Source organism: Schistocerca piceifrons, chromosome 2, assembly GCF_021461385.2.
Source record: "Schistocerca piceifrons isolate TAMUIC-IGC-003096 chromosome 2, iqSchPice1.1, whole genome shotgun sequence".
NCBI classification, from domain to species: domain Eukaryota; kingdom Metazoa; phylum Arthropoda; class Insecta; order Orthoptera; family Acrididae; genus Schistocerca; species Schistocerca piceifrons.
Genome location: NC_060139.1, coordinates 319480616 through 319503425, shown reverse-complemented (window position 1 = coordinate 319503425; position 22810 = coordinate 319480616). Strand labels below are relative to the sequence as shown.

Here is a 22810-nt window from a genome sequence, read left to right as displayed (position 1 = left end):
TTTAGTTGGTTGGCAATCCTTTTGTGATGTTTGTGGTGAAATTTAGACGAATTGGTACTTACAGTTTTCTTATGGTCCATTTGTGCAAAGTCTTACACATACTAAACATCTTACACAACTTGCTGTACCCTTTAAACATCAAAAATATCTTAGATAAACAAAACAGTTACAAAGATGTTCCTACAAGTAGTCAACAGAGATAACATTATAGGTCTTCCACAGAGTATGATATGTTTTTGTACAGAGGTTATTTATCTTAACAATTTGGATCATAATTTACTTATATCGATTTTACAGTTGTGCTTATTTCTGTGTGTTACTATTTTTATTTAAGTATACTATCGAAAGATCTGAAGAAATTTACTGATTCACTTTCAAGTTTTTCATTTAATATTTTATCTTTATATTTTTTGTAATGTGAATATATCTCCAGTTCTTCTAGCAAATCCATTTTATGTCCTTTATTTAGTCGGTGGAGTACTTTGTCATTTTGCTCTATTTTTCCAAATGGGTGTCCTGCGTTATGTATGTGTGTTGCCATAGCTCATGTAGTGTGTCTGTTGTGTGTGTAGGATTTAATGTGCATTGTGTACCTGGTGTGAAAATAAAACATGCAACAAGAAACAAAACAGTGAAAAAGATTGCAGTTGCCTGTATACTTAAATAAAAGTAGTAACATATAGAAATAAGCACCATTAGAGATTAGATTAGATTAGATTAATACTTGTTCCATAGATCATGAATACAACACTTCGTAATGATGTGGAACGTGTCGGTTAATAAAAGATGTCTGTACAAGATATTACATTACACAAAATATTGCATGACACTAATGTTTAAGGTCCCCCCCCCCCTTAATTTATATCTAAAAATTCAGCCAGTGAGTAGAAGGAATTGTCATCTAGAAATTCTTTTAACTTATTTTTAAATGTTAGTTGGCTATCTGTCAGGCTTTTGATGCTGTTTGGTTGGTGACCAAAGACTTTTGTGGCAGCATAATTTACCCCTTTCCGTGCCAAAGTCAGATTTAACCCTGCATAGTGAAGATCATCCTTTCTCCTGGTGTTATTGCTATGCACACTGCTATTACTTTTGAACTGGGTTGGATTATTAACAACAAATTTCATAAGTGAATATATATACTGTGAGGCTCCCTAGATCCTTAAATAGATGTCTGCAGGATGACCGTGGGTGGGCTCCAGCAATTATTCTGATTACACGTTTTTGAGCAATGAATACTTTTCTACTCAATGATGAATTACCCCAGAATATGATGCCATATGAAAGCAGTGAATGAAAGTAGGCATAATAAGCTAATTTACTGAGATTCTTATCACCAAAATTTGCAATAACCCCAATAGCATACGTAGCTGAACTCAGACGTTTCAGCAGACCATCAATGTGTTGCTTCCAGTTTAACCTCTCATCACTGGACACACCTAAAAATTTTGAAAATTCTACCTTAGCTACAGACTTCTGTTCAAAGTCTATATTTATTACTGGAGTTGTGCCATTTACTGTACGGAACTGTATATACTGTGTTTTATCAAAGGAGAGTCCGTTTGCTGAGAACCACTGAATAATTTTGTGAAAAACATCATTTACAATTACATCACTTAGTTCTTGGTTTTTGGATGTTATTACTATACTTGTATCATCAGCAAAAAGAACTAACTTTGCATATTCATCAATGTGGAATGGTAAGTCATTAATGTATCTCAAGAACAGTAAAGGACCTAAGACCGAACCCTGTGGGACCCTGTACTTGATAGCCCCCCAGTTTGAGGAATCAGCTGTTGCTTTAACATTACATGAACCACTTATTTCAACTTTCTGCATTCTTCCAGTTAAGTATGAATTAAACCATTTGTGCACTACCCCCCTCAAACCATAATGATTTAGCTTATCTAAAAGAATTCCATGATTTACACAATCAAAGGCCTTTGAGAGATCACAAAAAATACCAATGGGTGATGTCCGGTTATTCAGAGCATTTAATATTTGATCAGTGAAAGCGTATATAGCATTTTCTGTTGAAAAGCCTTTCTGAAACCCGAACTGAGATTTTGTTAGTACTTTATTTTTACAAATATGGGAGGCTACTCTTGAATACATTACTTTCTAAAAAAATTTTGATAGAGCTGTCAGAAGAGAGATTGGGCAGTAGTTGTTCACATCCGACGTATCCCCCTTTTTATGCAATGGTTTTACAATGGCATATTTCAGTCTATCGGGGAAAACACCCTGCTCCAAAGAGCTATTACATACGTGGCTGAGAATCCTACTTATCTGTGGGGAACAAGCTTTAAGTACCTTGCTGGAAATGCCATCAATTCCGTAAGAGCTTTTACTTTTCAGTGAGTTTATTATTTTACTGATTTCAGAGGGAGAGGTTGGTGGAATTACAGTTGTTTCAAACTGCACAGGTATGGCCTCTTCTATTAGTAGCCTTGCCTCTTCTAGTGAAGATCGAGATCCTATTTTCTCCACAACGTTTAAAAAATGATTATTGAAAATATTTTCAATTTCTGATTGTTTGTTAGTACACTTGTCATTCAGTTTTATGGCACTAAAGTCTTCCTGTGCACTTGGTTGCCCTGTTTCCCTTTCAATAATATTTCAAATTGCTTTAATTTTATTATCAGAGTTACTGATCTCAGACATGATACACATGCTTCTAGACTTTTTAATAACTTTTCTTAGCACCGCACAATAGTTTTTATAATATTGAACAATTTTGGGGTCAGTACTCCCTCTTGCTGTTAGATACAGTTCTCTTTTACGGTTGCAAGATATTCTTATTCCTTTAGTTAGCCATGGTTTTTTATATGTTTTCTTGGAATTATGTTTAACTATTTTCTTGGGAAAACAATTTTCAAATACCCTTAAAAATGTATCGTGAAATAAGTTTGCATCAGGTTCCTTATACACTTCATCCCAGTCTAGTTGCTGTAGGCTTTCCCTAAAGTTTGCAATATTTATATTGTTAATTGAACGCACTGCTTTGAAAGTCTGATTTGATATACTGCATGGAGCTATGTCATGTACTGTAACTAGCTGTGCACCATGATCTGAAAGACCATTCTCAACTGGATAAGCATTTATGTCCTTAAACTTATCTTGGTCTATAAAAAAGTTATCTATTAATGTACTGCTGTTCTTTGTTATCGAGTAGGAAAATCAATGACGGAGCTCAAATTGAAAGAACTGAGTAATACTACAAGGTCATTCTTCCTATTACACTCTTTCAGGGAGTCAACATTGAAATCCCCACAAATGATAATTTGCTTCCCCCTGTCTGACAGATAGCACAACAAAGCATCCAAGTTTTCTAGAAATAGCTGGAAGTTCCCTGAGGGGGACCTGTACACTGTTACAATTATGAAAGTGCCATCATTTAGTTTAAGTTCAGTGCCACATGCTTCCATATGTTGCTCTACACAAAAAATTTTAATTTCTAAATTTTTTACACTGTGGAAGCTTTTGACATATATGGCAACTCCTCCTCTCATCATATTATCTCTACTCGGTTTCTATATCTTCTAAACAAAGCAGAAGCTCATCAATTTTGTTCTTCAATCCCCCAATATTTTGATGAAATATACTAACATTATTTTTCACTTTACTTTTGTATCTTGAACTTTTTTAACATGTTTAGTACTTGCCTGGCTGAGTTTCCCACTGGACACTGATCTTACACTAAAAAAGAGTTTCCACCATGAGATGTAGTTCCTCCCCCCTTTAAGTTTCCTGCTATCAGCCCAGCCAGTTTACCCTTCCCTTTCTTGTCGGGGTGTAGGCCATGTCTAGTATAGTCCCACCTGCAGAGTGAATCAACAGGAACCACACCAATGTGTGACCCTGCACCAGATCCAAGTAGCCGTTCCAACTCCAAATTAACTCTCTTGACAGAAGAGCTCAAATGAGGTCGGTCGTGGCACTCCAGAACCAACACAAACCCAACACTGGTATGACTCGATGTTGATGCAATCTTTGCCAGGTCACACTGTATGCTGTATCCCGGATCTCTGTCAATACTGTTGCCCGGCCCACCCACAATAACCATGGAATCTTCCTTAGTAAAGCCTCTACATAGTGAACCTAAATCCTCTGTAACCTGCCTCAGTCCAGCACTAGGCTTGAAAAAACTTGTGACCTGGTATTCTGACCCTAGTTCATCCTGCAGAAGTTGACCCACACCCCTAGCATGCGAACTACCTAGCAACAAGACTTTCTTTCTCTTTGCAGACTTCCCTACATTCTTATTCAATTTGCTGCTGAAAGCTTGTTGAGCCCTGTCTACATCTACATCTGTGAGAGGCTCATCAGTTTCTGACTGAGGCAACAGGTCAAACCTATTTTGTACATTAATAACAAAGCTGTCAGAAGAATTTCTTGGCCTGTTCCTTATGCCTGTTGCCACTTCCCACCCTTGTTTAACCTTCTCCCCCCTTAAGCTGCCCAGTTCTCGCCTAGCCTCATCTAACTCAGCCTGAAGGACAGCAATTTTCCCCTCCTGTTCCACAATCTTTCTATCTCTACTGCATAGCCTACAGAACCACTGATGAGTCTCGCTCATTTTCCCAATTCCCACGCCACTACAATCGCCCCAGTGAAAAAAGTTACTACATCCATCACACCAGACCCCGGAGCTAACGATTCTACGGCACGTCAGGCACTTTACACTCATGGTACAAATCGATTTTAGTGACAGAAAGACAATGAAGTTACCGGAAAACAATGAAAATACGTGTACGAAAAATTAGGCGTACTCGCGACTATGTAAACAGTGGTTCAGAAGTTTTTTACTTGAAATTACTTAAGAGATGACTATACTCTGCAGATATAAAGGGGCAGCAAACGTATTTAGCACACTAAACGATCAGTAAATGCACTTAAAATTGCGATCTGAAGTTTAATCTGAAAGCTCAAAAGTTCGGCCTGGCCGCGATACGTAAACAAAACGAACTTTACGTGATTACTGTGAAAATAAGTGAGTAAGACAAAAACCTTTAATGGTACGCTTGAAGAGCACTATAATTAATGTAATTAATTAGTTTAAAGTGTTAAAAACAGTTTATTACTACTTAAATTACTTATCTTGTACGAGAGCTGTGACACAGACGTCCGTATATTGTGAAGTAGATGTAAACAAAGCATAATCCATATCATTAAGATAAATACCTTTCATACAAAAGCATATCTGGTAGAGGATCTGTACCATTATCTCTGTCAGCTACATATAAAAACATCATTGTAACTGTTTGTTTGCGCAAGTTATTCTCAATGCCTACTGTGCACTGAAAGCTGTGAGTGATGTTTAATATGTGTGAGACTCTGAACAATGGGCCCTAACAAAACTGTGAGTACAAGTTCTTACAAATGGCATGTTTTTTTATATATTGCAGAAAATCATTGAAACAAAGTAGAACCTCAAAAACATTACATAAAAATGGCATAGTGCAAAGGAAAGCGCACATGAAAATGGGGATCATTTCCTGAAATGCGTCCTGTAAAATATGAATAAAAGAATATCGTGGCTGGTAGCTGAAAAGTTATTTATAAACAAACCCAGTGTTTTTACAGTCACAGGCTTTCAAACAAAGCCATTTATAATGGACAAAAATCAAATGTGTGCATACTTTGATGTCATATTTCTAAATTTTTTATTCGCCAAATAATAGTTTCAAACATAAGTAAATGACAGGAAGAGAACTACTTCCTCCTGAAAGGGTTTGTTGTTATGAGGTGGCTTGCTTGCATACAGTAACTGTACAGATTTGTGACAGGGCCAAATATGGTTAGGCAAAAGGTAAATAAAAATATGTGGCAACACAAATTAGCAACAATTTGCAATAATGTATTAATATAACCTTTACATTACTTAACTGTAGTGTGAAGATGATACATTGCACTGTAGTTAGATGTTCACTTGGACTAATCAATCTTCAAACACCAGTCTGTTCATGAAGCCAGTGTATGATAGCTCCATTGAAGGGCCCCTGCTGGCATGCAGAAGTGCCAAAACACAACATGGCATGTCTGAAGTAGTGCTGGAGGGAAGTGACACCATTGAAACCTGCAGGGCTGTATATAAATCAATAAGAGTTCGAGGGGGTGGAGATCTCTTGTGAACAGCACGTTGCAAGGTATCCCAGATAAGCTCAATAATGTTCATGTGTGGGAAGTTTGGTGGCCAGTGGAAGTGTTTAAACTCATAAGAGTGTTCATAGAACAACCCTGTAGAAATTTTGGACGTGTGAGGTGTCGCTTTGTGCTGCTGGCATTGCCCAAGTTCATTGAAGTGCACAATGGACATGAGTGGATGCAGGTGATCAGACAGGACTTGTCAGCATCATATCTAGACATATCAGGGGTCCCATATCACTACACCATTACAGAGCCTCCACCAGCATGAACAGTCCCCTGCTGACATGCAGGTCCATGGATTCATGAGGTTGTCTCTGTACCCGTACATGTCCATCCACTCAATACTATTTGAAATGAGACTCGTTCGATCAGCCAACATGTTTAACAGTCCAATGTTAGTATTGATGGCCTCAGATGAGGCATAAAGCATTTTTCTCGTGCACTCATCAAGGGTACACAAATGGCCCTTCGACTCCAAAAGTCCATATCAGTGACATTTCATTGAATGGTTTGGACGCTGACACAATAGTTTGGACGCTGACACTTGTTGTTGACCCAGCATTGAAACCTGCAGCAATTTGTGGAAGTGTTGCACTTGTATCATTTTGAAAGATTCTCTTCAGTCGTTGTTGGTCCCGTTCTTGCTGTATCTTTTCCAGCCACAGCGACGTCAGAGATTTGATGTTTTACCGTATTTCTGATGTTCATGGTACACTTGTGAAATGGTCGTACCGGAAAATCTCCACGTCATCACTACCTCAGAGATGCTTTATCCCATCTGTTATGCACTGACTATAACACCACTTTCAGACTCATTTAAATCTCGATAACCTGCCATTGTAGCAGAAATAACTGATCTAACAACTGTGCCAGACACTTATTGTCTTATATAGACATTGCTGACCACTGTGCCGTATTCTGCCTGTTTACATACCCCTGTATTTGAATACACATGCCTGTCTCAGTTTCTTTGTCACTTCAGAGTATGATCACTTATAGAATGCCGTGCCCTCTGTGTGTATGGCTGTGTCTCAAGACACAGCACTAAATTTCGTTACCTCATTTTTTTTTTATTTATTTATTTATTTTCATTAGAAAGAGTAGGTGATTTTGTACTAGAAAATTTTTTGTTTGTTTTGAGATCCACTGGACAAGGCTACGCAAACCCGCTTGAAAATTCTTCTGTCAAATATATCACACTGCTGCAACATTTTGTAAAAAAAAAAAGTCTTTAAAAGAATGACATTCTTCTGATAAAACAAGAGCAGCTGAATTAAAAAAGCTCACAGAATGTGGATGTCTACTGGTTAAAATCTTGTGCCCGTGATTGCAGAATGAGGTTCACAAGGAAATTGGTGTTATGTTATCCTTCTCAAAAGCTTCATGTAGCAATAAAGAATGGAAAAAGGGCCAACCTAAATTTGTTAAGCCTTGCCCATTCTCCTTTAACATGCCAGAAAATCTCAGAATAAAAATTACAGGGCTAAATGAAATGCAAGGTATTTCTAATACAAGGTGAAATTTGTACTCAGATTGCTGTGTTTGGTGTGTCTAATAAGCCAGCTACATTCGTATAACAAAATTATGATTATTAGCAAAGCCAATACTGTGCTTATTATGATGGTCTACTGAGAAGGTTAAAAAAAATGTCTAGTACCTTTAAATAATGAGAAGTTGTTAATGTTACACATTTGCTCCACAAAGATGGTCGATAAAAGAAGTGGCTTCTGAATTTTTCGTTTTCAGCAAGACTGGTGAGGAAAACTAAAAAGGATACACATTAGTTGGTTATATTAGCAGTGTCTAATGACATAAAAGGCAATGTTTTAACTTTAAAGAGAATGAATTTAGCTATAATGAAAATCTGTTAAGTAGACTGTTATGTGCAAATAAATAAATAAATAAAACTTGGGGAAAAGCTGTATATAACAGTTAAATTAAAGACTGTAACTATTATATAAATATGTTTCTAATATAAAGGGTGTTTGTTGAAATGACGGTTTTCAGATGTTTGACAATAGGGTGTTCAAGCAATTTTTTTTATTTTTATAAATTCAGAATGTTTTCAAACCAAACAAAACCTATACCAGTATAAAACACCTTTTCTACCTAATGAAACAAAAATAAAGAAAGTTGGTGGTGATAATATTAAGCAATATTACATCAGAGTATGCACAAACTTAATGGAAAAGTTTCTAGAGGCATATTTATGTACTAACAACTTCTGAAATACTCACAAATAACTGCTGTAGTGCAGTGGAATTGATAGCAAGTAACTCCTCTGCAGAAATAATGAAGGGTGCACAACATACTTTGTTTGTCTGAAAATTACTGAAAAATTGTTGTGACTGAGTTTTCCTCAACTGTCTCCTCATGTAACGTAAAAATGATGAACTGCACAGCCTTGGAATTCTAACAGTGTTTTGGGCACAAAACCAGAGTAATGATTTGTATGGAAAACTTGGGAAATCAGGAATTCTCTGGGAAACTGAATTTACTGGAAAAGAGAGGGCAAAGCCACAGAATTATGGGGACTCTAGTGAAATGATTTTGGGGATACGGGGCAGGTGGTCTATTTATTGACAGAAAATGATGTAGTGAGGCATTTTTTTTAAAAAAAAATCACTGAGCTTTAGAGTGAATCAGTTGTACAGTTATGTAAGGAATCTTAGAGAAGTACATTGATTGGTAATGTTTGGTGCTTAATAGTGGCAACCTCTGATGCTCTTATGGTCTCAGGAATCATTGGTATTGTGTGCATGGGTTCTCAGGATCCAGGTCTGTTTTGCATTATGTGATGAATGCAACTGAGTGTAACGTGCCTGTGATGATTTGTCATATAGCTGTCAATTAGACATTTGCACAAAAGTGAAGTTATATATTTTAACACACGTATTTTGTAGATCACATTTGAATATCAGGCTTCACTTCTTTTTTAATTGTTTCAGTGTGAAGTAACGCTTTGCCTACTTTCTCTCCGAGTCAGCACTTTTCATAGTGTAAAGACTGTCAGCTGTCAAGCTTAATGTATTGTTCTTGTCAATATGTATTGATGTTATGTTTCGGTGGTAACACTTGGAAACGTGTTCATGAAAGAATTTCTTGTGTTCTTGAGGTTATCACACAATGGCGAATAATAATGTTGATGGAATTTCAATATTAAATTACCTGTAGTAACTGTTGAAATTTCAACAACAAATAATCATCAGTTTCTTATACATATCCTATTGCCAGACCCAGCTGAACTTCTTCATCAAAAGATTTTATGTGATTTCCAGTTTCTAATTTCAAATTACCTTGAAGTAATTTTTGTTTAGTGTCAGAGAAGGCTTCACTGTAATAGTTTTCATGGTCACATATTAATATTTATGAGATGCCATATAAGAAGAAATTCACCATCCTGTAAACATTGTGCATCTGATTGAAATACGTTCTTTCAATTAGAACAAGTTTCAATTTTAAACTGTCTTCAGTTTGTTCAAAATTATTATAGTGCTCACATGACATTTTGCAGCTCACTACTGCAAGCCTCATAAAACCATGTAGTTTTTGGGTCTTATACTCAAATTTTGTAAAATTTAAGTGTTATCCTGTAATGACCATCACTAAAAAATTTCATTTGGGTTGGAGATGGTTAGGTGCGCACCAGTGGTACATTTGGTATGGAATTACTACACACAGAACACAGAAATGTTAATTGTAATGATTATTTAAAGATGTCTTTCAGTTACATTACAATGCTTGAGAAGAAAGATAGAGGTGGAGTCTTTGTGGGATTTAGACTCAGTTTTGTTCATTATTAACTTGCATTATGAATGCTGACTAGTGTACAAGTGCAATATTATGAACCTATAAAATGTAATTGAATATAGCTGTCTCAGAGTGCAAGTCACTATAACGTTAACTAGCACTACTTCCTACACTGGAAACCTGAAGACTAAAAGAAAACATTCAAAATCTTCCAGCATTTGGTTTTGACCCATGAGTATATCTTTTGGAGAACACATTATTTAAAAATTTTCTGTGTGAGTTTTGATTTTAACTTATAAAAGTAAGAAATGATAATATTTAATACTAAAACATGCTGTCTATTGCTACAGGCAGCACTGGATACAGCAGAGCTGTGCCCTCTCTGTCGCTACCCATTCAAGGAGGGAGCTCCAGCAGTCGCAAGATATCACCCAACCTTAGCAGCAGTGGATTCAAATCGGGGTCTCCATCACAGGTTGTGTATAGTGGTGTATTGCTCAGGTACTGTTCTACAAGTAAAAACCACAAATCATTGATCATGAAAAATGATTTTCTCTGTTTCAGGGTTCATACATGGATGTCTATAGTCCATGTAGCTCCTCTCCTCTGGATAATCCAGGCTATATGACAATGAGTCCAGGTATGGCATTCTAACTGTATAAATGGATAATCTTTAAAATTGACTGGAATTTCCATGTCATCTTTCTTTATACACTAGACATCCCAAAAGTAATGATTGAATAGAAGTATTAACAAAATTAAATGAATGTGTGACTTTATGAGAGACAGACTAGAGAGGAAGAAGCTATTAGCTCCAAAAGCTTGTGTAGTGTCATGTATTTTTATATATGCCTATCGACAGTCCTGATACATTGATTCTTGTGAAGATAAGAACTGGGCAGCAATTTTGTCTCATAACTAACTGGAGAGCAGTCACAATTAAACCCGAAGGAATAGTTCTTGAATTGCAGAGGGCTGATAGTCTTAAATCTTTCATTTGGGCATATTGCTGGCACCTAAGTGACTGTTTCACAAGTATGAAACCAGACTAAATGTGTGGTCATGTTCACAGCAGTGAAATGGTACCAAAAAGTACTAGAGTGACATGCCACATAACTTGACGGCTGTCCGGGGATTTTGCGCAGCCAGCAATTAGTACCGATGGGGGAGCCATCTGTTGCAATGTAGCTATACTGTGGGTTAGCTGTGCTCCATTCAGCAGTCAGCTAAATGTTACATACACATACAGGAAAGGTGACAAGCACAGTGATTTAAGGCCATGCCATCAAACTGTGTGCCTTTAAAATATGGGGCTGCATAAAATGTGTAACATACAAAAATAACAATGTGTGGTAATAGGGTGAACAGTGACAACAATAAAAGATAGATTTGCATTGTTTGTCTTTTCTGTTGATCAGTGCAAGAAAATACTGTGATTAATAATTGGGAAAAACCGCTGAGCATTTATTTGTGTTTCCCATTCAAATTCGGAAAATGTGTTCATCTTGTGATGTCTTTAAAAATAAACTTTAAAAAGAAGAAGAAAAGAAACTTAGTGAAACATGTACATTTACTGACGCATCCTAGACCAGCAGTGACGTTTGACCATTCTCAGACAATTTTTATAATACTCATGAAATGTTTTGCAAAAATTTAGATTTTGGTGCTTACCAGGTGACATAAAAATAGGTGATATATTCTGTTCACCAGATGCAGTGGCTTCATTCACAATCAGTTGAACAGTTCTCAACCCAGTATCGCACTCCTCAGCTGTTTGTTCTTGGCACTTGCCGACACTGGGAGACACTTTTGATCATACATGGATGCCACTTCCGACTCCTGTCTAAAGTACTGATCACATAAAACACCATTTCTCTCGCGTGCTAGTGTATACTGGGTGGGATTTGCTTTTAACACTCATACTGATCAGATTGCCTTGAAATACCACTGCGCAGAATGTTAAAACCAGTCGTGAACTCACTCTACACAGTATGAAATGAACTCAAGCATATGCTTCAGCTGACTGACTACAGTTGGTTGGCATATCTTGACATATCCGTGCTTCTACACCTCACCCACCAAGTTATGTAGCATGCAGAGTCCTTTTCCACCCATATTTTTTTAAACTTTTTTTTTTGTAAAATCATTTAGTGAAACACTTTTGTGAAAATGGTTTAACAGTTCTAGTGATTTGCTGTTACAGATATTGTTGCCAACCAAAGATATCAAGGCAGTTGTAAAAAGGCCTTTATTTTTTAGCAAATCATGATGGAGGGAAGTAAGCTACTAGCATGGTTAACGCGGTGGAATAGTGTGGAAAGCTACCATGGAGGGGGGATAGGTGCCACCCAGCAAGCGGTATGGGCAAACCTGCTGATGGAAGTTTTGACCTGCCAGTGCCAGTAAGCTGGACTGGGCAGTTCTAACACTGACTTCAACCACTGCGGACCTCACCTTGTGCATCGTGCCATTTCTGTGCACCCATCTGTCAGCTGCCAGCACCTGCCATGTGTTGTGTTGATCCCTGTCTATGTTTGTGTTGTTTTGGACTTCCTGCTTCCCCATAGATTTACTCGCACAGCAAGTTTTCATTTACTCCTGCGCTGTTCAGTTCCCTGGTTCTGGTCGTGTCACCATTGCCACACACAGCACCTTGTGCTGACAGTGTCGTTTGGCAATGTGTCACACCTGTGCAGATACTAAACAGCCCATTTAAAGTTATCAGCAAGTATAATATGAAGCACTTCACAGAATCTCGTCCAGTGTAATACTGTATTACTCAAATGTCAAAACTGGTGTATTCTAATGTCATCTGAACCGTCTGTCGCTGTTCTGGTTGCAGTACACACTTAAGGGCCAGATTCTAACCATTTTCAAGCAATCAGATGGATGCTGTATTTCTTGATGTCCAAAAAGAATTTGATGAAAACCACATGAATTGTAATTAAGGCATTTGATTACATGGGATACATGAAGTACTATCTGGAAAGTAAGCTGCACAAATATTGTCAGACCTTGATAAAATTTCAAATAGTGCAAAGGCTGACAACTTGCTTTGGATTATTATAAATATAAAGTTTGCCAGTATTTTATTGTCCTTGCCAGCACCTAAGCTAGCGGTCTCTATTGTCGTATTCCTATTCTCTACCTATATTATCGTTTCCTCTTGGAGACCTTGCCCTAGCTTGATGCTCTATAATGAGTGAGTGTGTATCTTTTCTCATAGTACCCAGGATTTTCCAGTGTTAAGTTAAACTTTCAGTGACATTGAGTACTAGTGCAGTTGCAAAATTGTAGTGATGGGCATTGCCCATAGCCTTGTTCAACAAACCATCCCGCCATTTCTGAAATTTAAATCTTTCCTTGATTATAGACTGTGCCGTAAAACTGTGCGTAAACTGCCAGATGTCAGTTGGTAGAGCACTTGCCCACGGTAGGCAAAGTTCCCAGGTTTGAGTCCCAATCTGACACACAGTTTTTAATTTTCCATTAAATTGCAAGTCCTATTTCTATTGATTCATTGATAATTGATATTCAGAAGTTTGAGGAAAGACCACAATTTTTGTTCAGCTGCACTTTGTGAATGACTAGTAGACGTACAGTGTTTCGCAATAGCAAATTTGCTAGCTTGGAGGAGATAACTTATGTCACTGGTGTTCTGCAGTGCCCTCCTAAACATTGCACATTGTTTCCCCAATATATAATTTGACAAACTCAGTCAGAATCTTATAAACACCTGCCTTGTGCAGACTTAAGTCGCATTGGCCAATCCCAGAAGTACCAGAATTTTTGATGGAGGACAAAAAATCACTTTAACTTTGTGTTTTTGAAGTACTCTGTCTATTTTTGTGGAAACATTTGCAATATAGTGGATACACTTGTGTTGAACGCCTCAGCCTCTTCCTTGTTCTGCAATTTGTATTTCTGTAGTGCCCTCAGTATCTGCTGAGATGAATACCCATTTTCAAGGAACACTGTATGGAGGTATTCCAATTTTATTTGCAGGTTATCAGTATGTGAGGTGGTATGGGCTCGTTGAATCATAGTACTCAAAGTGGATAAAGGTAATGCCACTGTTCTTGTGCCACAGGAGGCTTATGTTAATAATATCAATATTTTATTATATGAATTCAACATATTGCAAGATCAATAAGGACCCTACTAACCATGTGATGAGAAAAACAATGGAACTTCGACTTCCTGTTGTCTACCTGTTATATACATTCAGCAGCACCACAACAGACAAATAATTAGAACAAGTACATGAACATTGATTTAATTCCAACACTCACATAAATGTACATTCATTTCAGATATAACATCAATGAATCGCACCAGGCAGAGAACTAAGTTCCGTAACTAAACAGTCACTTCCAGAAGTAAACAACCATCCAGAGACAAAATGAGCACCATGTTGCTGCTCAAGCTGTGATAGTCCTTGTCCTCATAGGCGTTTTCTTGTGGGCTGCAGATTCGTGGCCAGTGGCAGCTCTTGTCTGACTGTTGCTAATGTGAGCTCTGGCCTGGTACCTCATGTGCTCTGGCCGAGAACTGGTGAAGACAGACTCCCATCTGCCAAAGATAAACTGCTTGTTGTCAATGTAATCCAAACTTTTGGCTCTGCTGGGTAGTCCAAACTTTTGGCTCTGCTGAGCACTCGATGAACTGCTGCTGAGCACTCGATGAACTGCTGCTGACTTGCTAGGTTGCGAGTTATAAAGCCACATGGATTGCTACACTGAATCCACGTGATTGGCTGGTGCTGCAGGTGTAACATGCGCCTTGCTCATCGGCTCTGCAAGTCGTCATTGGTGCTCATTGGCAGTTATGCAGAAAAACAGTGAGTTATTTTTCAGTTTTGATGTTGTCTCCCTTTTTTACAAATGTGCCTCTGGTGGAATCATCTTATCAGCAACACGTTTGGAACTGACATAACAGCATTGTTTGAGCACTCTCTCCTCACTATTTAACAACAGATTTATGAATAATCTGACAGTGTTGCTATGGAAGTCCTTTACTTTCCTTGATGACCAACCCTTTCATGGAAGATTTTAAGAAACAAACACTTGACTAAGCAGTTTCAGAAATAACAGTATTTTGGCAATACATTGATGATGTTTTTATAACTTGTCCTGATGGTTTGGACAGTCTCTGAGAGTTCCTGGAACATCTGAACTCCTTACATATAAACATAAAATTTGCTATAGGGATGCAGAAAGACGGTTACTTGCTGTTTTAATGTGACAGCCAAGCAACGGTACACATGGACATTCGATATTTTGGAAGCTCACTCATACAAACCTAAAATTGGAAAGAAATAGTCAAAAACAGAAGGGTATTAAGGTACCAAAAAGATAATGCAGTACTATGTTCTTAAGACCAGTCACGGAAGATGAATTGCGGAAAACTATACAGAAACTGAAGTCCAAGAAATCAGCTGGTGATGATGAAATATCAAATCATGTAATAAAGCTGGTATGTGAGGAGATAATAACACCACTGCTGAACATAGCAAACTGTTCTTTCAGAGATGCAATTTTTCCAGAAAAACTGAAGATAACGAAGGTAGTGCCAGTGTACAAGAAAGGGTGTAAGGATGATCCCAACAACTACAGACCAGTTTCACTGATATCAGGTTTCTCAAAAATCCTAGAAATGCTTATGTATACCAGATTAGTTAACTATTTGGACAAACATAACATTCTCATGACCTCACAACATGGTTTCAGAAAGGGTAAATCTACAGAATCAGCAATTGTCAGTCTAACAGAATACATTTTACAGTCCTTAGATGAGAAAAAGGTTGTCTCTGCAATGTTTCTGGATCTTTCAAAGGCATTTGACACCATTGACCATGAAATGCTGATACAAAAATTAAGCAACTATGGCATTCGGGGGCAACCAGGTGAATGGATAAAATCATACTTGTGCAACCTTAAGCAGTATGTATCATTAGGAAACTCGTACCAATCAGAAACCAAATCCATCAAAAATGGAGTGCCGCAGGGTTCTGTAATGGGGCCATTGTTATTTAATGTATTTGTTAATGATATAGGTGTTGAGGAGGAAGAAAAGAAAATATTGTATGCTGATGACATGACAATACTAAATAGTGACCAAAATATGGAACAGCTTGAGAGAAGAGCATACATATCTGCAAATGTCACAGCTCAATGGCTGTTGGAAAATGAAGTGGTTATAAATCTAAAAAAGACTATGTATGCAGTGTTTAAAAACAAGGAAAAGGCTGTAGACATGGATTTAGAGGTTGACGGAACAAGGCTGGAAGAAGTAGAATCTGCTAGATTCTTAGGTATTCTTGTGGATAATGAACTGAAATGGAAAAAACATATTAATAATGTCTGTAAGAAACTGAGCTCTGTCATATTCTTAATGATGCAGCTATCACAGTATTCAGACAAAACCTTCTGTGTACAGTGTATCATGGACTTTTCGAACCATACTTACAGTATGGAGTGACGGTGTGGGGAAACTCAAACAAACAAGAGACAAAACGAGTGTTCACATTACAAAAAAAAAGCAATTAGGACCATTTTAAGAAGAAAGACCTCTGAAATATGCAGAAACTGTTTCAAGAATTTAGGTATCTTAACTTTTTCATCATTATATATATACAAAACAATAATGTACATCACAAAAGGTAGTGAGGACTGGATTACAAATGCTAGTGTACACACCCACAATACAAGAAAGAAGAATGAAGTACGGAGCATACCCCACCGACTGGCAATGCTAGAAAAAGGACCCCAGTACTCTGGTATCAGACTACTAAGAAGTCTGCCCAAAACCCTGCAAGATAGTGTACTTCACAATGAATTTACAAAGAAACTTAAAGACTATCTCATTGAAAAAGAGTTTTACAGTGTTGCAGAATACTTATGCCATTAAATTTGTATATATTGTTACTCATTATCAGTGATGTAAAAATGTAAGCTAAAGGTGTAGAAAAATAATTGATAAAGAATTTTGATACTTTGACATGTCCTATATTACACGTACATTTACTGTACACGATGTAATCTTACAGGATCAAAAAAAAAAAAAAATCAATTCAAATTCAATTCAATTTAAAGGCAATTATTTGCCACAATCTGACACAAACAATTGGCATTATGTAGATTTTGATCCACTGAGTCCATTTCACCTTAGATGCCAAAAACCTGGAAGCAGAATTAGAACACATCCAACTGGTTTCTGGAAAAATGGATATTTATCTCAATAGATTTGGAGAGCTCTACAGACATATGAACAGCAGAACAAGAATGAGGCTGAGGCCTTCAAGATGACAGCTACCTGCCTTGTATTATAAATATTTCCATGAAAATACACTGTGTGATCAAAAGTATCTGGACACCCCCAACAACATACGTGTTTAATATTAGGTGCGTTGTGCTGCCACCTACTGTCAGGTACTTCATATCAGTGGCCTCAGTAGTCATTAGACATTGTAAGAGAGCAGAATGGGGCACTCGGTGGAACTCAAGGACACATGGTCAGGTGATTGGGTGTTACTTGTGTCACACGTGTGTACGTGAGATTTCCACACTCCTAAACATCCCTAGGTCCACTGTTTCCGATGTGATAGTGAAGTGGAAATGTGAAGGGACACATACAGCACAAAAGTATACAGGCTGACCTTGTCTGTTGACTGACAGAGACCGTCAACAGTTGAAGAGGGTTGTAATGTTTAATAGGCAGACATCTATCCAGACCATCACACAGGAATTCCAAACTGCATCAGAATCCACTGCAAGTCCTACAACAGTTAAGTGGGAGTTAAGAAAATTTGGATTTCACGGTTGAGCAGCTGCTCATAAGCCATACATCACACCGGTAAATGCCAAATGACACTTTACTTGGTGTAACGAGTGTAAACATTGGATGATTGAACAGTGGGAAAACATTGTGTGGACTGACAAATCATCATACACAATGTGGCAGTCTGATGGCAAGGTGTGGGTATGGCGAATGCCTGGTGATGTCATCTGCCAGCATGTGTTGTGCCAACAGTAAAATTTGGAGGTGGTGGTGTTATGGTGTGGTTGTATTTTTCATGGAGGGGGGCTTGCACCCCATGTTGTTTTGTGTGCCACTATCACAGCAGCATAGGCCTACGTGATGTTTTAAGCATCTTCTTGCTTCCCTCTGTTGGAGAGCAGTTTGGGGGTAGCGACCACATCTGTCAACAGGATCGAGCACCTGTTCATAATGCACGGCCTGTGGCGGAGTGGTTACACGACAATAACATCCCAGTAATGGACAGGCCCGCACAGAGCCCTGACCTGAATCCTATAGAAGACTTCGGGATGTTTTGGAACGCCGACTTTGTGCCAGGCCTCACCAACTGACATCAATACCTCTCTTCAGTGCAATATTCCGTGAAGAATGGGCTGCCATTCCCCAAGAAACCTTCCAGCACCTGATTGAATGTATGCCTGCGAGAGTGGGAGTTGTCATCACGGCTAAGGGTGGACCAGCACCATATTGAATTACAGCATTACCGATGGAGGGCACCATGAACTTCTAAGTCATTTTCAGCCAGGTGTCCGGATACTTTTGATCACATAGTGTAGGCAGGAAACTTTGAGACTATCAGGTTAAAGCGATCTTTCTTCTTCCATCAAAAGTCCCGGAGCTTCTGGGATCAAAGACGACGTAGAGTTGCGCAGGGCAGGCGCTTATAAGATTCCATGTGAGTCTGGCAATTCGTATATATGGCAAACAGCATGCACTGTTTAGAAGAACATACACCATTGGCATGCTTGGCTCTTCCAGCCAGACTGACTGGGTCAGCACAGTGGTTAGCAAACTGGACTTGCGTTCGGGAGGGCAATGGTTCAAACCCGCATCCGGTCATCCTGATGTGGGTTTTCTGCAATTTCCTTAAATTGCTTAAGGCAAATTCCAGAGTGTTTCCTTCAAAATGGCACAGCTGCTTTCCTTCATCTGACCTTATGCTCCAGATTTAATGACCTTGTTGTTGACAAGACATTAAACACTTATCTTCTCCCCCTCTTCCTCCAGCCAGAATATTTGCTATTACAGAATACTGTATTTCTACTGAGCATTCGATGAAATACAATACATCAAAAATTGTAGTCCATACTTACAAGTTCCGAAAATTCATTATCAATGAATCACTAGAAATAAAAATGACTGAGGCTCTTATCCATCATAAAGTGGTTTCCAGTTGAATTGTGCATGGAATACTGTCACAGAAAAACTTTGTGTTCTGCATAGCTAGCATAGTTCTGCAATTTTAATGTGTGAAGATCATTGATCTGACATAAATGAGGTGAGTTTTCACCATGGATGACACTCTCAGCTGTGCACAGGCTTGCAGCAAAAACTCATACACTCTTTTAACACACGCACTGCAACAACTGGGTACTTCACACATACTACACTGGCATGTTTTTAAATTGGAGGGGGTGGGGGAGGCACCAGCATATTGCCCCAGTACACACCTGAAGATGACAAGATGACTCCGTGATGAAATATTGTGGCAGCAGGTTACTGACATCTGGCAATTTGCCTGAAATTTCATGGAACATCAAACCATATGTGTGAAGTGAAGTGACATGATAGAAAATAGGGATCAGGACATCCATACTGCTCCACATCATTCAGTGATACTACTCGTGATAGCTCATTCTGTGTATGGAGAAACATTACTTTTGTGATACTATTTGATATAAGAAGTACTTATTATGCAAAAATATATGAATGTATCGATGTATTTGGCATTACTTCATTGTTACTTACATCTATAATTTTTTCTTCCAGGTGGGGGAAATGAGACAACTCCAAGAGCTGCCAGTGCAGGCACATACAGCCGCATGCACAGCCGTGGCAGCAGTGTGGCTGATGATCCATATGTACCTATGGGACGCCCTGCCACAGATGATGGTTATGTTGATATGGACAGCTCACATAGTCGTAAGTACAAGGGTGTGAAGTTCTACAAAGGAGTTTGAAGAGTCATCCCTTCATTTGATTGCTTCATTTTAACCACTGTTGGTTTGTGTTTTATAACAAAACTTCAACTGAAATTTGGTTTTACTGGATTCATGATTTTGTGTCAGAAAGGTCACAGTTCACAGTAATTGACAGAAAGTCATTGAGTAAAACAGGAATGGTATCTGGCACTAACCACGGAAGTGTTTATGTAGATATAAGTGATTTAGGAGACAATGTGGGCAGCCCTCTTAGATTGTTTACAGGTGATCCTGTCGTTTTCCATGTGGCAAAGCCATCAGAAGATCAAAAGCAATTTCAGAGCGATTTAGACAAGGTATCTGTCTGGAGTGAAAAATGTCAATAGTCTTCTGGAGTATTGCTATGTGTTTTGAGATGTTTACCAGATAGAATTGAGGAAGGACATTGAAAGAGTTCAAAGCAGAGCAGCTCGGTTTGTTACTGGAAACTGGTGGAGAGAGCGCCACGGATGTGATACACAGTCTGGGGTGCAATAATTAAAACAGAGCCTTGTATAACTAACTTTTCCACTAAATGTAAAAATATTTTTGTTGATGCCAACCTAGATAGATACACTCCTGGAAATTGAAATAAGAACACCGTGAATTCATCGTCCCAGGAAGGGGAAACTTTATTGACACATTCCTGGGGTCGGATACATCACATGATCACACTGACAGAACCACAGGCACATAGACAAAGGCAAAAGAGCATGCACAATGTCGGCACTAGTACAGTGTATATCCACCTTTCGCAGCAATGCAGGCTGCTATTCTCCCATGGAGACGATCGTAGAGATGCTGGATGTAGTCCTGTGGAACGGCTTACCAAGCCATTTCCACCTGGCGCCTCAGTTGGACCAGCGTTCGTGCTGGACGTGCAGACCGCGTGAGACGACGCTTCATCCAGTCCCAAACATGCTCAATGGGGGACAGATCCGGAGATCTTGCTGGCCAGGGTAGTTGACTTACACCTTCTAGAGCACGTTGGGTGGCACGGGATACATGCGGACGTGCAATGTCCTGTTGGAACAGCAAGTTCCCTTGCCGGTCTAGGAATGGTAGAACGATGGGTTCGATGACGGTTTGGATGTACCGTGCACTATTCAGTGTCCCCTCGACGATCACCAGTGGTGTACGGCCAGTGTAGGAGATCGCTACCCACACCATGATGCCGGGTGTTGGCCCTGTGTGCCTCGGTCGTATGCAGTCCTGATTGTGGCGCTCACCTGCACGGCGCCAAACACGCATACGACCATCATTGGCACCAAGGCAGAAGCGACTCTCATCGCTGAAGACGACACGTCTCCATTCGTCCCTCCATTCACGCCTGCCGCGACACCACTGGAGGCGGGCTGCACGATGTTGGGGCGTGAGCGGAAGACGGCCTAACGGTGTGCGGGACCGTAGCCCAGCTTCATGGAGACGGTTGCGAATGGTCCTCGCCGATACCCCAGGAGCAACAGTGTCCCTAATTTGCTGGGAAGTGGCGGTGCGGTCCCCTACGGCACTGCGTAGGATCCTACGGTCTTGGCGTGCATCCGTGCGTCGCTGCGGTCCGGTCCCAGGTCGACGGGCACGTACACCTTCCGCCAACCACTGGCGACAACATCGATGTACTGTGGAGACCTCACGCCCCACGTGTTGAGCAATTCGGCGGTACGTCCACCCGGCCTCCCGCATGCCCACTATACGCCCTCGCTCAAAGTCCGTCAACTGCACATACGGTTCACGTCCACGCTGTCGCGGCATGCTACCAGTGTTAAAGACTGCGATGGAGCTCCGTATGCCACGGCAAACTGGCTGACACTGACGGCGGCGGTGCACAAATGCTGCGCAGCTAGCGCCATTCGACGGCCAACACCGCGGTTCCTGGTGTGTCCGCTGTGCCGTGCGTGTGATCATTGCTTGTACAGCCCTCTCGCAGTGTCCGGAGCAAGTATGGTGGGTCTGACACACCGGTGTCAATGTGTTCTTTTTTCCATTTCCAGGAGTGTAGAAATGATCATTGTAATAAAATAAGACAAATCAGAGTTCACATGGAAAGATATAAATGTTTTTACTGCCTGCTGTTTGAGAGTGGAACAATAGAGACATAACCTGAAGGTGGTTCAATGAACACTCTGCCAAGCACTGAATTGTGTTGAGTTGTTATCATTGCACCAGGCTGATGGCTGCTTGTTAGATATATGAAGCAAGCAGTGCAAGAACAGCAATAAAACAAGACACTCTGCTACATTTGGTAGAATACCAACAAAAGACTGCATAGAAAAGAAAATAAGGTTGGTTGTCAGAGCTTGCTCTGAAATGTGAAATAAATACTCAAGGCTCTGGAATGAGTCTCCCGTTTCCAAAAAAAAACTAAGACTAACAGCTTGTCTGATAGAAACTAAAGTTGTCTTCCATATTCAGTTTCCATATTGAGCAAGTTTTTCCCACCAGTTGTTGTGTAGTTTGTTTTCGCTCACCAAAGACGATGACTATGTAAACCAACAAATCGATTTCATACAACAACTAATCTGATTTGATCAACCATTACCAAGCATACCCTCTGTCAAAATAATATCGTAGTCTTAAAACAAATTATGAAATTCTTTGCTAAACACACCTTATTCTATAAAACTATGAAACACTGAGAGATGCTTTTGGCCTTCAGGTGACAAGTCACAATAAATTAATGAAAAAAGAAGGGATGAGGCAACATCTTTCATTTTGTTTGTATGAACCTCTGCGTATTAATAATGCAACAGCACATATTACATTTTTCTCGTCTCTAGACATGTTGCAGACGATGTGAATACACTGAGAAATGTTTGCTGCTGGTGTGGACAGAAACGGAGACAAGAAACAAAGTCAGAAACAGATGCAAAACACTGTAGGAAACAATGTTTCCAACAGGAACCTTTTTCCAG

General features: G+C 39.3%; 1 protein-coding gene across 1 annotated transcript in view; it reads left to right on the top strand.

Moving 5' to 3' along the window:
- The window catches only part of LOC124775357 (insulin receptor substrate 2), a 193003-nt gene that overhangs the window by 127277 nt on the left and 42916 nt on the right, over positions 1-22810 (top strand). Inside the window, exons 11-14 of the mRNA XM_047250189.1 lie at positions 10251-10375; positions 10465-10540; positions 15956-16213; positions 19708-19872. Coding sequence (XP_047106145.1) covers positions 10251-10375; positions 10465-10540; positions 15956-16213; positions 19708-19872 — 624 coding nt within the window. The remainder of the gene's footprint in view (positions 1-10250; positions 10376-10464; positions 10541-15955; positions 16214-19707; positions 19873-22810) is intronic.